Raw genomic sequence first — 15,678 nt, forward strand, 5'->3', positions numbered from 1 at the left:
CACACACTGTTTGTTCCAGAGAATTTTCAGTGCCACTTAAGTGATACAGAGTTGTTTTATGTAAAGTTCACAACATTGGAAGAATCCTGCATAATTATAGCTTGGGGCTCTTTACGGTTTATTTTAGATGACATTTATTCAAATGTATTCATTTAGCAGATGCTTTTATCCAAAGCGACAAGTGCACCCCAAACAGATCGTCTACTTCTTTACCACCCCCTCTTCATCCCAAAATGCCAATGTCTTCAGCTCTAACAGGCTCTAGACGGCAGCTTTATCACCAGCGCACGGCTTTTAGGATTACCGCTCAAAATCCTGTCATTCTCATTAAAATGCTGGATAAGAGGATAACTCCGATTGGGTGGGTAGAGATGAGGTGCCTAAAAAACCCTTAATACCTGCAGAAATCAGATTGTTTGACTTTGAAAAGAAAGGCTGAAAAACGAGGAAGGATTAGAGAAATGAATTCGACGGTATTTGGACACGGTTCACGGCCTAATGAAAGACAGTTTGGAAAACCCAGTGATGGCTGAGGTGTGATACAATGATTCTTTCTCCCAAGCTGCTGCTTAACGGCTCTTGACAATAAACGTCACTATTTTAATGCGGTTACAGCCTCCAGGACCCTCTGGACCCCTGGATAACGACTGTCCCTTATTGATTTTTGCTAGGCAGTCAGTGACTTACCACTCCGATTAATAATTAATTTGCCAGATACTGCCAAGCATACCCAAAATGGCGGGGGGGTAGTGGGAAAAACTCCTGGACCTCCATCTATAAGCTAACCCAAAAGAAATAGATGGTCTTGTAGAACAGTTTAATTGTAATAAGTGGAGGATTTGCATGTTTTTTGGGGGGGATTCATGAGGAACAATCACAATGCTTTGAAGAGATGCTTTTGAAGCCCTCAATGTTTCGCTGGGTTTGTTTAAGGCCTGGGTATAGTTTAGGTTCTACGCGCTCAGGCATGAGGATTTGCAGACAGTGGGTGTGACACAAATGTCATCATCACAATTGTATGCACACCACCAGATTTTTGTAACCATGCATGGGTGTACATGAGTGTGCAGGCCAGGAATGGTATTGCAATTTGGCACATTGCGCATGCGTCGAATGCCTGTGTACGCGTACGAGTCAAATGAAGTATACTTTGCAAGGTTGTGTGTTCAACTGTGCTCTTGTAGGTGTATTAAACTAAGTATACTTGGGCTTTACAGTATGCTTGACCAATTGGGTTGGAACATTGTCATCTGTATCACTGTGGCAACAAATATATTCGGACTAAACCAATGCCAAATTTTCATTATTCATAATATTTTAAAAAATTGCACTTTTTTATGGAGAGGTGCATTGATTCATTATAAAATACAGGGTTTCCTGCAGAAAACTAAAGGGTTAATAAACACAAACTGAAGCAGATGTTGTAGAACGTCTGGCGAACGATGATAGATAGCGCAAAAATTGTAAAAACTGATTATTTCCCACTATTAATTACATTATCTAAAAGGAGTGTATACTGTAGTATGTAAATAATGCACCTAAATAAAGTGAGCAAGAGCGCTCAACAATTATATTTAATCAACAGGCATGTGAAACCTAGCTAGCAGGTTGCTCAAGCAACAAAATCACCAGCTAACTTACTTTAAAATGGCAAGAACTATAGACTAATACAATAACAGGCTTAAATAACCCCAAAACATAAGTCCACTTACAGTTTTCACAGACACGCGCTTTATCAGCTGGCTAGTTATCCTCCAGACAGTGGCGGTCCGGACCACGTCTTTCTCATTTCGGCCGTGTGGTGCGCGTCCCCGCTCGCGGTGTGATGCGCGTATGCGCTATTATCTGAGATGCACTTGAAGGTCTTTTGTGCAGCAAATTATTATTATTATTATTTTTTTTTGGACGACCTAGTTAAGGCGGTAGGGTTTCCAAGCTTAGGCGGGCCGCCTTAACTGAAATGTTCTGCGGGAAACCCTGAAATATTGCCATACATGGTTTGCATGGAGCCTTTACTCTTCACTGTCCAGGCATAGTTGTGTTTTCCCTTGTTAGAGAAACACAAGATCTAATCCCTTTCTGAGCCTATTCACGGATTCGTTCACTTTTAAATCTTGAATTGCAAACCTTTACCCACAATTTGAGTTGAATACCTTATATTTAATGCAGCTCGACTAAGCTGATAGGATTCTCTGAAAAGGGCATTTTTCAGGTTATTGTTGGATTTCACCTTTCGTTGATTCGGGTATAATCCTGTGAGCTATTCAAGGTGATAATGTTGGTTTTAAAGTGTGCGGTCAAAGTCACAGTGTGCACATTTCTAGCAAAGTGGGCAGATTGGGGAACATATATATTTGACCTTCATTGATATTCCCTTCCTAAGATAATCAACGAGAGAGCCTTGCTGTGTTATTCATCTTCACGTGACCCAATCCATCCCACTCATTTTTCTAAGCTACGTGGACCACATGCTGGGGGGTTGGGGTGGGGGGAGTGTTGCACCCTGACACTTGATTAGCAGCAATGTTGCTTGTTTGGCCAGTACACATGAATAGACTGATCACTTGGTGTAATTTATGGATTTGCTTTAAATGACATAGATATATTATGACACATGACCTATTTCCTTCTCTTATCTGTTCATTTTTCCCTGTCACCCATACCCTTCACCTGCCCTCCTTAAATCCCCTTTCCTTATATTCTTCCCTCACTATTTCACAGCCCCCACTCATCTGTCTTGCCACCCTGTACCCCCCCTTTTTATCATCATTACTCTTCCTGTGTTTTTCCATTTATTTCTCCGAACTGACCAGTATCTCTACCTACTGCAGATTACAATACCTGCTCATCCTTTATCATTTGTTTCCGCAGTATGCCTCGGCCGGATGCCTGCTTTCTCTCCACCACAGCGAGAAGCCGGAGCACGAAGAGGTGTGTGAGTTTCGCCCGTACACCTGCCCCTGCCCGGGGGCTTCCTGCAAATGGCAGGGCTCTCTGGAGGCCGTCATGCCACATCTCATGCACGCCCACAAATCCATTACCACATTACAGGGGGAGGACATTGTTTTTCTAGCCACGGACATCAACCTGCCAGGGGCCGTGGACTGGGTCATGATGCAGTCGTGCTTCGGCCACCACTTTATGCTGGTTTTAGAAAAGCAGGAAAAGTACGAAGGACACCAGCAGTTCTTTGCCATCGTGCTGCTTATTGGCACACGAAAGCAGGCGGAGAACTTTGCCTACCGCCTTGAGTTGAACGGCAACAGGAGGCGGCTCACGTGGGAGGCCACGCCACGCTCGATACATGACGGTGTGGCGGCCGCCATCATGAACAGTGACTGCCTCGTATTCGATACCTCTATCGCCCACTTGTTTGCCGACAATGGCAACCTGGGTATCAACGTCACCATCTCCATGTGCTGAGGTGGTATGTTATCTCCTATAAGAATAGGACTGGACAACTGCTGCTCCCGATCAAACAGAAGGGTCTGGAGATAACGGGTGGGAGATGTATACATTTGTGTACATTTCTGTTCAAGACTCATCCGCTCAAACAACGCACACTAAAGTTTCACTTGTAGGTTAGCATGCTAGGTGCATTGCAGGAGTTGTTAAGTTATTGAGGAATAATGGGGGTGCTGGTGCAGTTCAGATTTTCTCTTGTACGCTCCATACACACCAAGACCTGAACCTTCATAACCATCTGATCACACTCAAAGTGGAGACTAAAATGTTCTCTGCCGTGCCCGAAACCAAAAGACTTTTTGGCCGGACGGCCCAGATTCACAGAAATCTGGATCATCTGATCAGTCAGGCGTCAGTGATGCGTAACTTGGGCAGAGTCTAAGTGCGTCTCAGAAGCACCTTACAAGTATAAAAATGCACTGCCCGCTTTGGTTTTCTATCAAGAATATCAGTTGGAACCATGACGGTTGTACATTGCAATGTAAGGGAGGTGAATGTTTGTGAAATATCTTGATAAATGGTCTGCATAGTGGAAATAAAATTTACTTGCAAAAATGATTGTATAGCCACCATTTTCAGAATCTGACCTCTTTACCCATCATCTCTCTTATTTACCCTTTTTTAATAAACATGTCTTTGCTATCACAAGACAGAAATCAGATAGCAACTGGAGTGCTAGTCAAATCAGGTTTTGATCTAGTTAACAAACTAGACAACTTTTTTACCCATCATCTGCTCTAATGCCACATCTGAAATATGTTTTTCAAACTTGCTTTGTTTGTTTGTTTGTTCTGCATTACTTTGCCTTTTAAGTGTACGATATCACCAGTGACTGCATGTAAACAATTAATGTTTTGCAATTGCAAACGATCTTTGTCTTGTTCTGTCTGTTTACTTGCGTTCCTTATATTAGAAATTATTGATGAGACTCATTGTTAATATACCAGCAAATTCAGTTTTGTTGATATATGTTGTTATTGTTGTGTCTCTTCAAATACGATTGTTTAGTCTAGACCAAACATTTATTTGAATTACTTTAAAAATCCAGCAAGAGATTATTTACTCACCCCATTGGTCAATGAACCCACAATGCCTTACTTGTATACAAACTCAGTCTTTTAAGGTCCGCCTTCTTCCAGGTCACAAACCTCCAGTGTCTTGAAAGGACTTGAAGGAGACTAAACAGAAATTTACAAAGTGGCATTTACGGTTTGGAAGGACATACAATGTTCACAGGTCATCCTATCTGGCCCAAAACCTGCTGTGGTTTTAGGTGCACTAAAAGTATCCAGACCTTCTAATCATATACCTCTAATGTATGTGCAAAAACAGCACTGATATCCCTGAATGTGGGTGGTGGCATGAAGAGATCCCATGTTTGACGCAAACCGCTTTTCTTTATCTATCTGCTATTTTGATGTTTTATACACAAAGGAAATGTTTTGTAGATAAATTTGTACATGAAATCGATTTGGAGAAAATGATGTAAATGTTAAAGGAATATTCCATTTTCTTAAAAGAAAAATCCAGATAATTTACTCACCACCATGTCATCCAAAATGTTGATGTATTTCTTTGTTCAGTAGAGAAGAAATTATGTTTTTTGAGAAAAACATTGCAGGATTTTTCTCATTTTAATGGACTTTAATAGAGCCCAACAATTAACACTTAACTCAACACATAACAGTTTTTTTCAACGGAGTTTCAAAAGACTATAAACGATCCCAAACGAGGCATAAGGGTCTTATCTAGCAAAACGATTGTAATTTTTGACAAGAAAAATAACAAATATAAATTTTTAAAGCACAACTTCTCGTCTATATCCGGTCCAGCGCGACCTAACGTAAATGCGTAGTGACGTAGGGAGGTCACGTGTTACATATATAAAACACACATTTGCGGACCATTGTAAACAATAAACTGCCACAAAGACATTAATTAGTATCAGTTGACATACAACAATGTAGGAACGGTCCTCTTTCAACACACTTGTAAACACTGGGGCGGAGTTTCGCGTTTCGCCCTCTGTGACCTCTTGACGTCATGACGTATTGCGTGGGGTCACGTTGGCGCATCACGACCGGATTTAAACGAGAAGTTGTGCTTTAAAAGTGTATATTTGTTATTTTTCTTGTCAAAAATGACAATCGCTATGCTAGATAAGACCCTTATGCCTCGTTTGGGATCGTTTAGAGTCCGTTTAAAAAAACGGTTAAGTGTTGAGTTAAGTATTAAATGTTGGGCTCTATTAAAGTCCATTAAAATGAGAAAAATCCTGCAATGTTTTCCTCAAAAAACATAATTTCTTCTCGACTGAACAAAGAAAGACAACAACATTTGGATGACATGGCGGTGAGTAAATTATCTGGATTTTTCTTTTAAGAAAATGGAATATTCCTTTAAGTTTTTTGCTCTGGTCAGTGTGTGCTCCACAGATGTGCTGTCCGACTCTAGTCACAATGCTAGTAGTCATGGCAACTAAATATGCTAATGAGAAATCTGACAAATTTATACCAAGAAGATTGTGTTTTTTGAATTCCCAAATTTAAATCTTATTTTGAAGCTTTTGCATGTATGGTACGGCGATAAAATGAATTATGAAATTATAACCTAGATGAAAATCAATTAATTCAAGTATTTAGTATCATTCTACTTAAAATTGGCAAAAATCTAAAATGATTAATGTTAAATGCACAACCGAAGATCTGTTAAAAAACAGCAAATGTGTCAGAAATGGAGTACCTGCATGTCGATCACAGTCCCTGAAGGAAGCCTCTAGCACAATATCGAGTGTAAATTGTGAAGTTTGGGCTGACATTGCAAAGCTTGTGCAATAAAGAGTAACAGTTTGTGTTGCAAACAATCTGCAAGAAAAGAAATAAATAGGTTATATCATTAATACATGGTATATTACGTTTTTATTCAGTTTCGGCCATGCGGCGGTTATAGTTTGTGCTGTAGCTTTGAGACGAGATCTAGTTTGTTAAAACAGAGCACCAATCATCTGTCTCTCTACCACAGCATTTCAGACTCCATTAAACAGAAGTGAACTCAAACTGAATGAATCCATGTTAATGATGTGAGCAGGTGGTCTCCTGAGCTGTGTGCCGTGACTTAAAATCAAGCCATCAGGATCAGTATTGAGTAGCACATCCTAATGAACTTGTGAATAAACAGCTTCCTGTCAAAGACTAGAAAACTGCATGATGGTTAATCGCTGAGACTCATTCAATATTTCCTGTGGCCACCCAATGCTAGAATTTCAGTTTTTGGAGATAACGCTAGCATGCTATTTTAGAGGTCTGCCAACATGCAACTTCCTAATGTATGGAAGATTTGATTTAATTAAAGGATTAGCCCATTTTCTTAAAAAAAATCCAGATAATTTATTCACCACCATGTCATCCAAAATGTTGATGTCTTTCTTTGTTCAGTCAAGAAGAAATTATGTTTTTTGAGGAAAACATTCCAGGATTTTTCTCATTTTAATGGACTTTAATGGACCCCAACACTTAACAGTTTTAATGCAGTTTCAAATTGCAGTTTCAAAGGGCTGTAAACGATTCCAAACGAGGCATAAGGGTCTTATTTAGCAAAACGATTGTCATTTTTGAAAATAAAAATAAAAAATATGCACTTTTAAACTACAACTTCTTGTCTATCTCCAGTCCTGTGATGCGCCAGCGCGACTTCACGTAATACGTCATCACGCCGAAAGGTCACGGAGGACGAATGCGAAACTACGCCCCAGTGTTTACAAGTGTGGAGAAAGAGGACCGTTCCTACGTTGTTGTATGTGGAATGATACTAATGAATGTCTTTGTCTCAGTTTATTGTTTAAAATGGTCAGCAAATGTGCGTTTCATATATGTAACACGTGACCTTTCCACGGCATTACGCAATTACATGAGGTTGCGCTGGCGCGTCACAGGACCGGAGATCGAAGTTGTAGTTTAAAGTGCATATTTTTATTTTTCTTATCAAAAATGACAATCGTTTGGCTAGATAAGACCCTTATGCCTCATTTGAGTCCTTTGAAACTCTGTTGAAACTGCAATTTTAAACTGTTACATGTTGGGGTCTATTAAAGTCCATTAAAATGAGAAAAATCCTGGAAAGTTTTCCTCAAAAAACATAATTTCTTCATCAACATTTTGGATGACATGGTGGTGAGTAAATTATCTGGATTTTTTTGTTAATAAATTGACTAACCCTTTAAGGTTTTATAACAGAACCCTCTTTACTAATTCTTTCAAAGGTCACCTAAAATGAGAAATTCACTTTTATGTGTTGTTTAAACATAATTGAATACTGCACGTTTATTATAAATAATGAAGTAAGCAGCTCATTTGCATTTAAAGACGCACAAAAACAGCACTTTTCCTGCAAACCCCAAAAAATGGGCCGTTTCAACATGGCATAATAAATGATCTATAGGGTATCTAGACTTGAAACTTCACAAGCACGTTCTGGGGACACCTGAGACTAATATTACATCTTGAAAAAGATGTTTCCTTTAAATGCAGTATGATAAAGAAAATTTTATGTATGAAATAAAAACAAAGCTGAAATATGGGTTTTACAACAGTAAAACCTAAAACGATACCCAAATTCGAGATGCTATACTGTAAATCACATAACCACAGCGACTGCAATAAATATTATTGTAATGTAAAAAACTTTGCAATGTCAACAAAGTCTACCTTTATTTTCTGTTGTAAGATGGTGATTATAATATAAACACAATGGAGGATTTTACAGTCAACATTTAAGAGAGTTACTGGCTGTATTTGAATTTCTATGATTTAGTTTGATAAATACTGTGAGTCAAGACAAAGACCCAAAGATTGCATGTAAAAAAAAAACATTACATTAGCTAAAAGGTCAATAAGAAGACTACTTAGATCCAGATAAGACTGCTACATCCAAAGACCTGATGACGTATGGCAGCTGTTTATTTTTTAGGTACAGCTAAAGTACCATTAAAAACTGATGTAAACATCTTTTTATCTGTTTTTTATAGTGAAATAAAAACAAGGTTGGAGACAGGCTAGTGAGCAATGTAAAATGGGACATTTTCAAAAAAGGACCACTAAAAGTAAGAAAAAAAATTAGTCCAGAAGTTTTTTGATATTGAAGTTTATTGTTTGACAGAATTGGCCTATTTTGCATTGTTTGTAGTTGATAACTGCTTATAAATGCAGCTGAAGCCTATAACAGGTTTCTAAAGCGATTCATTTATTATACAGTGTAGTAGGAGAATCATAAGAAAAGCTCTAAGCTTAGGCGCTCTCTCTTGCGCTAACTGTAAATAGTGTTTTGCTAAAATCTTTTTTTATTTTCTAAACATGATAAGGAAATGTTTTTATTATCCGCTTTAGGAAATAACATACTAGTTTTAATTCCACACAATACAACACTGTCTGCTCACCTTTTCCCCTTAATGTTTAGATTGCTGTTTCTGCCTATTGAATTCTGTGTGTTTATTTATTCAGAGTTTTTATTGTGAAGTTCCGTTTCACCTTCTCTTGCTAGTTTATTCAATATTTTGATGTGGCTATAGAGATTATTTGACATTAGAAATGCTGTTGTTTCCTGTTGAGCAGGTATACATTGATTATTTACTATTAATGTATCTAATGTAAAAAAAAAAAACATTTTTGTTTCTTTTTCTACTAAACATCTGCCCTTAACTAAATGTCTTTTTAATAGTTTTACAGCTGAACTCTATAATGGTTGGTGTACTTTGATAGTATCATTTTTGGAAAGGTTTTCAGTTGTCACTGTTTAACAAGAGACTTTTGGTCTTTGTACCGTCTAATTTCAAATAAAGTTTATTTATTTGTCAATGGGTGTATGTAATGTTAAACTCATAAGGGATAATTGTGTAGTAAATCGGTTGTTATTGTAAAGGAAAAAGGAACGTGACTGCTTATTACACAACAACTTATTTGATAACAAAATGGAAATGTTATATTTGTGACCCTGTCTGCAAAAAAAAACACAGGTTAAACTTTTTGTTTGATTTTACTTAGGGATGCACTAATACAACATTTCTGTGCCGATACCCATATTCAATTACTTAGTGTTTGGACTTCTTTTCAAATGAATATGTTGTAAAAAGGGTCTACAAACTGCAATTCTTTTGTCATTGTAACCAAATTCGGTGTCCGATGGTGGGGAAATGTGTTCCCACGGGTCCTTGAAATCCTTGAAAGTTTGTGAATCTGTGGGAAATAATTCAAGGCCCTGGGAAGTTTTTGAAAATATACATGCATAGATACAGGTCATTGAAAGTGCTTGAATCTATTTTATGCAAGAAGTTTTCTGGAAAAAAAATCCATATTATTCCCTGTGTAGTGTAGGATAATATCATAAAAATTCTAAATTTTTTAAGCACACGTGCTAAACTGTTTGCTTTAAATGCTTATATCTTCTGTATGTGAATGTTGATTCATACCAAAATGCTTTTTTAGCATAGTTATGTTTGACACATGAAAACATCTCGGGTTACGAATGTAACTGTTGTTCCCTAAGAAGGGAACGAGACGCTGCGTCTCCCTTGCCATACTTCCTGCGTCCCTGTAACGCCGTCTTTGGCAATATTTCATATAGCGATTTACTTCCTGGCTCCCGCGTCACCCTGTGTTTGTCGTGAAGCCTCACCATTTGTTGAATTTGATATACACATTCAGACGCACTTACCCCTGGAGGCGCCCCCAAAGTGTCACCGCAGTGACGCAGCGCGAGTTCCCTCGAAAGGGAACTGTAACAATGTATCTTAAAAGGTAACATGTTGTAACCTTGCTCTCACTTGAAATGTGTCCCCACATTTAGTCCTTGATTTTGAGGGTATTGGACCTGGAAAGTCCTTGAAAGGTCATTGAATTTGAAGTTAACTAAGGTGTGGGAACCCTGAAATGTTTTCATCTGCCAATACTGATAACACTGTAAAACCTAAGTTAAGATAACTCAAACCATAAGTATATTGTCATATGCACTTAAATTTAAGTTTACAATACTCAAATGTATATGTTTTAAAACGCTACTTTACTAAAGAGCTGCAAAATACCAGCACTGATGAATCTGAATTAAATACTCCAGAGAGCGATGTAATAAAAACATGATAAACATTTATTTACATTGTCTCAAGTAAACACAAAAAAATCAGATAAAAATTTCGTACGCTAAACAAACAAAACATTTCTTAATTTTTTTTAAGTTCAGTTTCGCCTGTGTTCTCTTTCTCGACTGTGATCTCTATGTCTGGCAAACCCTCTGTCTCTATCTCTGTCTCGCTCTTTGTCCCTACCTCCATCTCTGTCTCGTTCTCTCTCTCTATCGCTCCCTCTTCCTTGATCTCTGTTGTCACGCTGTCGTGTGTCCTCGTGCCTTTTCTCCTCTCTGCTCCTGTCTGTCTGTCTGTCCCTGTCTCTCTCACTTCTCCTTTCATCTCCGTGTCTCTCTCTGAATCGGTCCACTTCCGGCGCTCTGTCTTGTCCAGGTCTGTCCCTCCTGTGTTCATTCGGTCCTTTTACGACATACTTCTCATACGCCGTGTCCTCTTTCTCTTTCTTCACTCTGAGGGGTGAAGACGCCGACGTCTCCATGCGTGCCTCACGTCTCTCCTCCTTCAGTGCCTTTTTCTTCTCTTTCTTCTCCTTTTTCTTTTTCTTCTTTTCCTTTTTGTCTAAAGTAACAAAGTTGCATTTTTTGTTTTACTAAAGCCATAATTAAATGAGGAATGGATATATAAATCCGTTAACTTATAGAGCTCAAAACATCCTCCTCAGTCCAAAATAATTTGAAACTAAGCCGTAAAAAACCTCATTCTGCAATTTGGACATCACAAACGTATGATCTAAGACAAAGGTATGCCACATACAAGTATACTGTATACTAAAATGTTAATAAATAATGTAGTAATAGTGAAGAGACACCATCTCACCTTTCTTTGGTTTTTTTACTGGTACAGCATGCTCCTCCTCAGACTCTGAATCAGATGATGAAGGATGAGGTACTTTAGGAGCGCAGCCCTCCTCTCTCAAACGTTTAGTGATGCTATCAATGTCATCTGTGTCTTTAGGCGGTCGATAGTTTGCTACATGGTCAACACGTATGGTCCGACCCTTGATCTTTAAAGGGGAACAACATATTAGTAATCTGTCATTAAATATCACACAAATGAATAAGTAAGAAAAGAAACCCTCACCTTAATTCCATTGAAGTTATCCACAGCCAGAACCGTGCTCCTTTGATCTTCATAGCAGAGGAAGCAAAATCCTTTGGATTTGCCCGTCTTCTTATCTCGAACTAGGTTGATGTTGGCAATCTCTCCGTACCTGAGATTTACAAAAGAGGATTAAAGTCACGCTAGGTGGTGAAATAAATAAGTACTAACTTTTTTGGCGAGGAAAGGTGGCCGGTTTAAAATACAGAAGACTTACTGAGAGAATACACAGATGGTGTCTCCTTCTGTCAGCTCGTATGGAAGTCCACCTGCAGATGACCATACTTACATGTTAACATATTTTGTGACCAATCATAAGTAGCACGGGTATATTTGTTGCTATAGCCTACATTACATTTTATGGGCAAAATTATAAATTTTATTATACCAAAAATCATCAGGATATTAAGTAAAGATTAGGGCTGGGCAAAAAAAAAGACGATTATTCGATTAATCATTTTTTTAAACGTGGTCGATTCAAAATCGATTATCAAAGAGCAAAATCTATTTTTTTCATATTAATTTCCGCAAACATTGAACGTAAGATTAACGTTAATCTAATTACTAGTCTTCTTCACTAGATGTCACCCTCTTTTTTGCCTTGCGTGATGTTACCAAGGAGCGAGAGGCGAGCCTGTCATTCATTCATTCAGTGCTTAAAATGGTGGTTTCAGGTGTTTCATCCACGTAAATAAAAAGTAAAAACCTTCACATAAAAAGTCCGAGGTATGGAAGCATTTTAGATTTCACAAGCAAGACGACGACGATAGTGTTGTGGCTTTTAATTTCTTTTTATTAATTACCCACTTGTAAACTTCTGTTCACTGTTCTTATTTATTAATATAGTATTTGTATTAAATCTATATTCATTGAGTTGAATCGAAATCAAATCGATAGCTTGTGAATCGAAATCGAATCGATCTGGAACATCTGAATTGATACCCAGCCCTAGTAAACATCATGTTCAATTTATATATTGTAAATTTCCTACCTAAATAATTCTACAATGTATTTATCATTAGTAATTTGTTGCTTAGGACTTCATTTGGACAACTTTAAAGTCCATTTTCTTAATATTTTTATTTCTTTAACCTTCAGATTCCAGATTTTCAAATAATTGTATCTCGGCCAAATATTTTCCTATCCCAACATTATTTCCTATCCCAAATCATACGGCATTGGAAAGCTTATTTATTCATCAAATGATGTAAAAATAAAAACAAATTTACCCTTATGACTGGTTTTGTGGTCCAGGGTCACATTTAGTGCCACTTACCAGCCATACAGTATTAAATGGGTCAGTAATTATTTGTCAAATTATCATGAAATTGCTTTTGGTGTGTCATAACATAGATAAACCTCTGTACTAATCATGGACTAAAGGTGAAAAAGAAAAAAAAACATTTAAAAGCAATAAACAAACAGTAATTTTAAATTCCACAAGGTGAAATCAGTGCTATTGTACACTATGTCCCAGCGTGGGCTCCTAAAGAAACACTGATTGAGGATCATCACATTGCATGAAGAACCATATTGTTGACAGTAAATAGGTCACTGCTGCCACCATCTGGCAGAATGCAAGCACTTATTTGAGTCTCTTGTATGATCTGTTTTTATTATGGCAAGCTCACACTATACACTTCTGACACATTTATTTTGGTGTACACATTTCCTGTATTTTCTCTTTGTATCTTAATAAAGTGACCAGAAAATACACACAGATGGTCAATAAAACAGCAACAGGGCTGCTTGAGACTTTAGCACAAATACTGTATGTGTGATGCTCTAGTGGCGCCTCCAAATTTCTGTCAGGGTCGGCGGTACAGTACAGTAGGTTTTGAAACAGCAGCAATGTTATAATTGGTGAATGCAGTTATTAAGTCACTCACCGATGAAGATCCAGGCGCTGTCCTTATAGACTGAATGCCAGGATACAGTGTCTTTGACTCCCAGATCAGCTTCTCTTTCATTCAGTTCATTGATGAGCTTCACTTTAGTAAGCGGACTGTACAGAAGACAGTCAGAAAATTACTTATATATAGTGACATCTTTGATATTTCTATATAATAATTTAAAAATAATATGTTTCTCATATCAAATTGTAGGATACAACTTCATGTATTATTGTACATGTGAGTTATTATAACTGAATCTGCAATCACATATTAACTTAACTGATGAAGTTAAGAAATTTAATGAACGTTACGAAGGTGCAATATTTGGCAGACATATGAACAGTTTCTTGATGTTCGTATCATGCCTGGCCTCTCTTTGGCTATTTGTTTGTGTTAAATAGGTTGTTTAACAGGAAAACGAGACAGTTTCCGAATGCTTAGCTTTTGTTGACTGCTAAACCAAAGCTAACGTTAGTTCTTTGACTCTTCCCTTTTGCGACACCCGCTTGACCATTACAAACCTGTATGACAGAAATTAAAGTCATGATTTTTTTAAATATAAACATTTAAAGCACGACTTACTTCATTGTGACTATCCCGCAGTCACACTGGAACGACTTAATTCTGTTTCCGGTCGTACGATATTCTTCCGGTTTGAAGTGAATTATGGGATTTGTAGTTTATTAATAGGTTTATTAATAGATATCCTTCGCGCTAACCTTGAAATTACGCGTAACTGTGACGTTTATAACATTAAAACATGATTTAAAAAAAATTCTGAAACATGATTATTTCTTAAAATGTGCAACGAGTTTACAGCCGAAGGACAATAAAAATACATATAATAATGTTTATCCTCAAATAGCTTTATTGGAATCTCCAAAATCTATACTATATAAATACACATTTACAGACAAATTAAAAATAAAATATCTACAATGAAAAACAAAAATACACATATTTTTTTACTTTTTACATTGATTGTGTGTTCCTGTAGTTCAGTTGGTAGAGCATTGCTTAGCAGCCCGTATGGCAAAAAAATATATTTCAAAATATACAAAAAATATATGTTTACAAAAATGTATTTTTCACCGAAATGTTGCAATATATTTAAAAAGTAATCAGTGGCGGCTTGTGACTGCTCTTTAGGGGCGCAAATTCAAAATATGTGTTCAGAGTGTCATGTGTGTTGCTTGGTTTTTTTTTTCAAAATATTTAATTGTGAACCATATGCATCATGTGTTTTGTCAAAATAAATGCCACGCGTCACGTTCACAAAATACATGCAAGACACTCCCTTAACAGTAAACTCACATATGAGATTATGCGAGTATCTGGCAAACACAAGCTTCTTTTTTATCATAAACCCTTTAGACGCGTCTGCAGCAGGCACTTATTTTGACAAGACAGGTGATGCACATAGGATCACTCCACGTGCCGAACACATATTTTGAAATTACGAACCACACACATGATGGACTACATACATGTTGTGACGAACTTCGCATCGTGCGTCCTCGAAAAAGAAGTCACCAGCCGCCACTGAAAGTAAACACATTGTAACATAAAAAGGTTCAAATTAAATATATTTTCAACTTCAAAATATACTTTACAAAATGAACTTGTATTAAGCATAAATATATTTAAGCAAAAAATAAATTTTTTGCCATATGGAATGTAAAATTAGAAATGTATTTGCTTCCCCTTGAAATACATTTTGAAATATATGTTGGTTAAAACTAAATATATTTCCAAATTCAAAAATATGTTCAATTGAGCATAACATCTTAAAAATTGTATTTAGCATATCTCAAATATCAAAAAAAGGAGCGCTGCCCGGACTCAAAAAATATGTAAAAGTCGAGGTGCTCTTTGGATAGGAGAATAGTAGTATAGCAAAAACAAAGAAAAACTCCAAGGCACTCTCTAAAAAATTAAAAAGCCTTTATTAATACGGCTTGGTCATAATAAACCTATTAAAACTCGGACGCGTTTCGGCAAACAAGCCTTCGTCAGGGAGTAAACTGTATTTAGCATATATTTAATATATTTTTGGCCACAGAAATGTTTTTTTTTGTGCCGTATGGG

The 15,678-nt window shown here is 37.1% G+C and overlaps 2 protein-coding genes across 2 annotated transcripts in view; one reads left to right on the plus strand and one right to left on the minus strand.

Moving 5' to 3' along the window:
• The window catches only part of siah2l (seven in absentia homolog 2 (Drosophila)-like), a 34,647-nt gene extending 29,617 nt beyond the window's left edge, over window positions 1–5,030 (plus strand). The window contains exon 2 of the mRNA XM_065287367.2: window positions 2,872–5,030. Coding sequence (XP_065143439.1) covers window positions 2,872–3,423 — 552 coding nt within the window. The 3' untranslated portion in view covers window positions 3,424–5,030. The remainder of the gene's footprint in view (window positions 1–2,871) is intronic.
• A 5,548-nt stretch (window positions 5,031–10,578) lies between these two features.
• Window positions 10,579–14,249, minus strand: rbmx2 (RNA binding motif protein X-linked 2). Its single transcript, XM_065287366.1, has 6 exons — window positions 14,173–14,249; window positions 13,585–13,700; window positions 11,913–11,964; window positions 11,678–11,807; window positions 11,414–11,600; window positions 10,579–11,155 (listed from the first exon to the last, which is right to left on the minus strand). Exons 1-6 carry the CDS (start codon window positions 14,175–14,177, stop codon window positions 10,689–10,691), a joined length of 957 nt encoding a protein of 318 aa, XP_065143438.1. The 5' UTR covers window positions 14,178–14,249; the 3' UTR covers window positions 10,579–10,688.
• Window positions 14,250–15,678: the final 1,429 nt, after the last annotated feature.

The sequence above is a fragment of the Paramisgurnus dabryanus genome, chromosome 18 (genome assembly GCF_030506205.2).
Source record: "Paramisgurnus dabryanus chromosome 18, PD_genome_1.1, whole genome shotgun sequence".
Classification (NCBI taxonomy): domain Eukaryota; kingdom Metazoa; phylum Chordata; class Actinopteri; order Cypriniformes; family Cobitidae; genus Paramisgurnus; species Paramisgurnus dabryanus.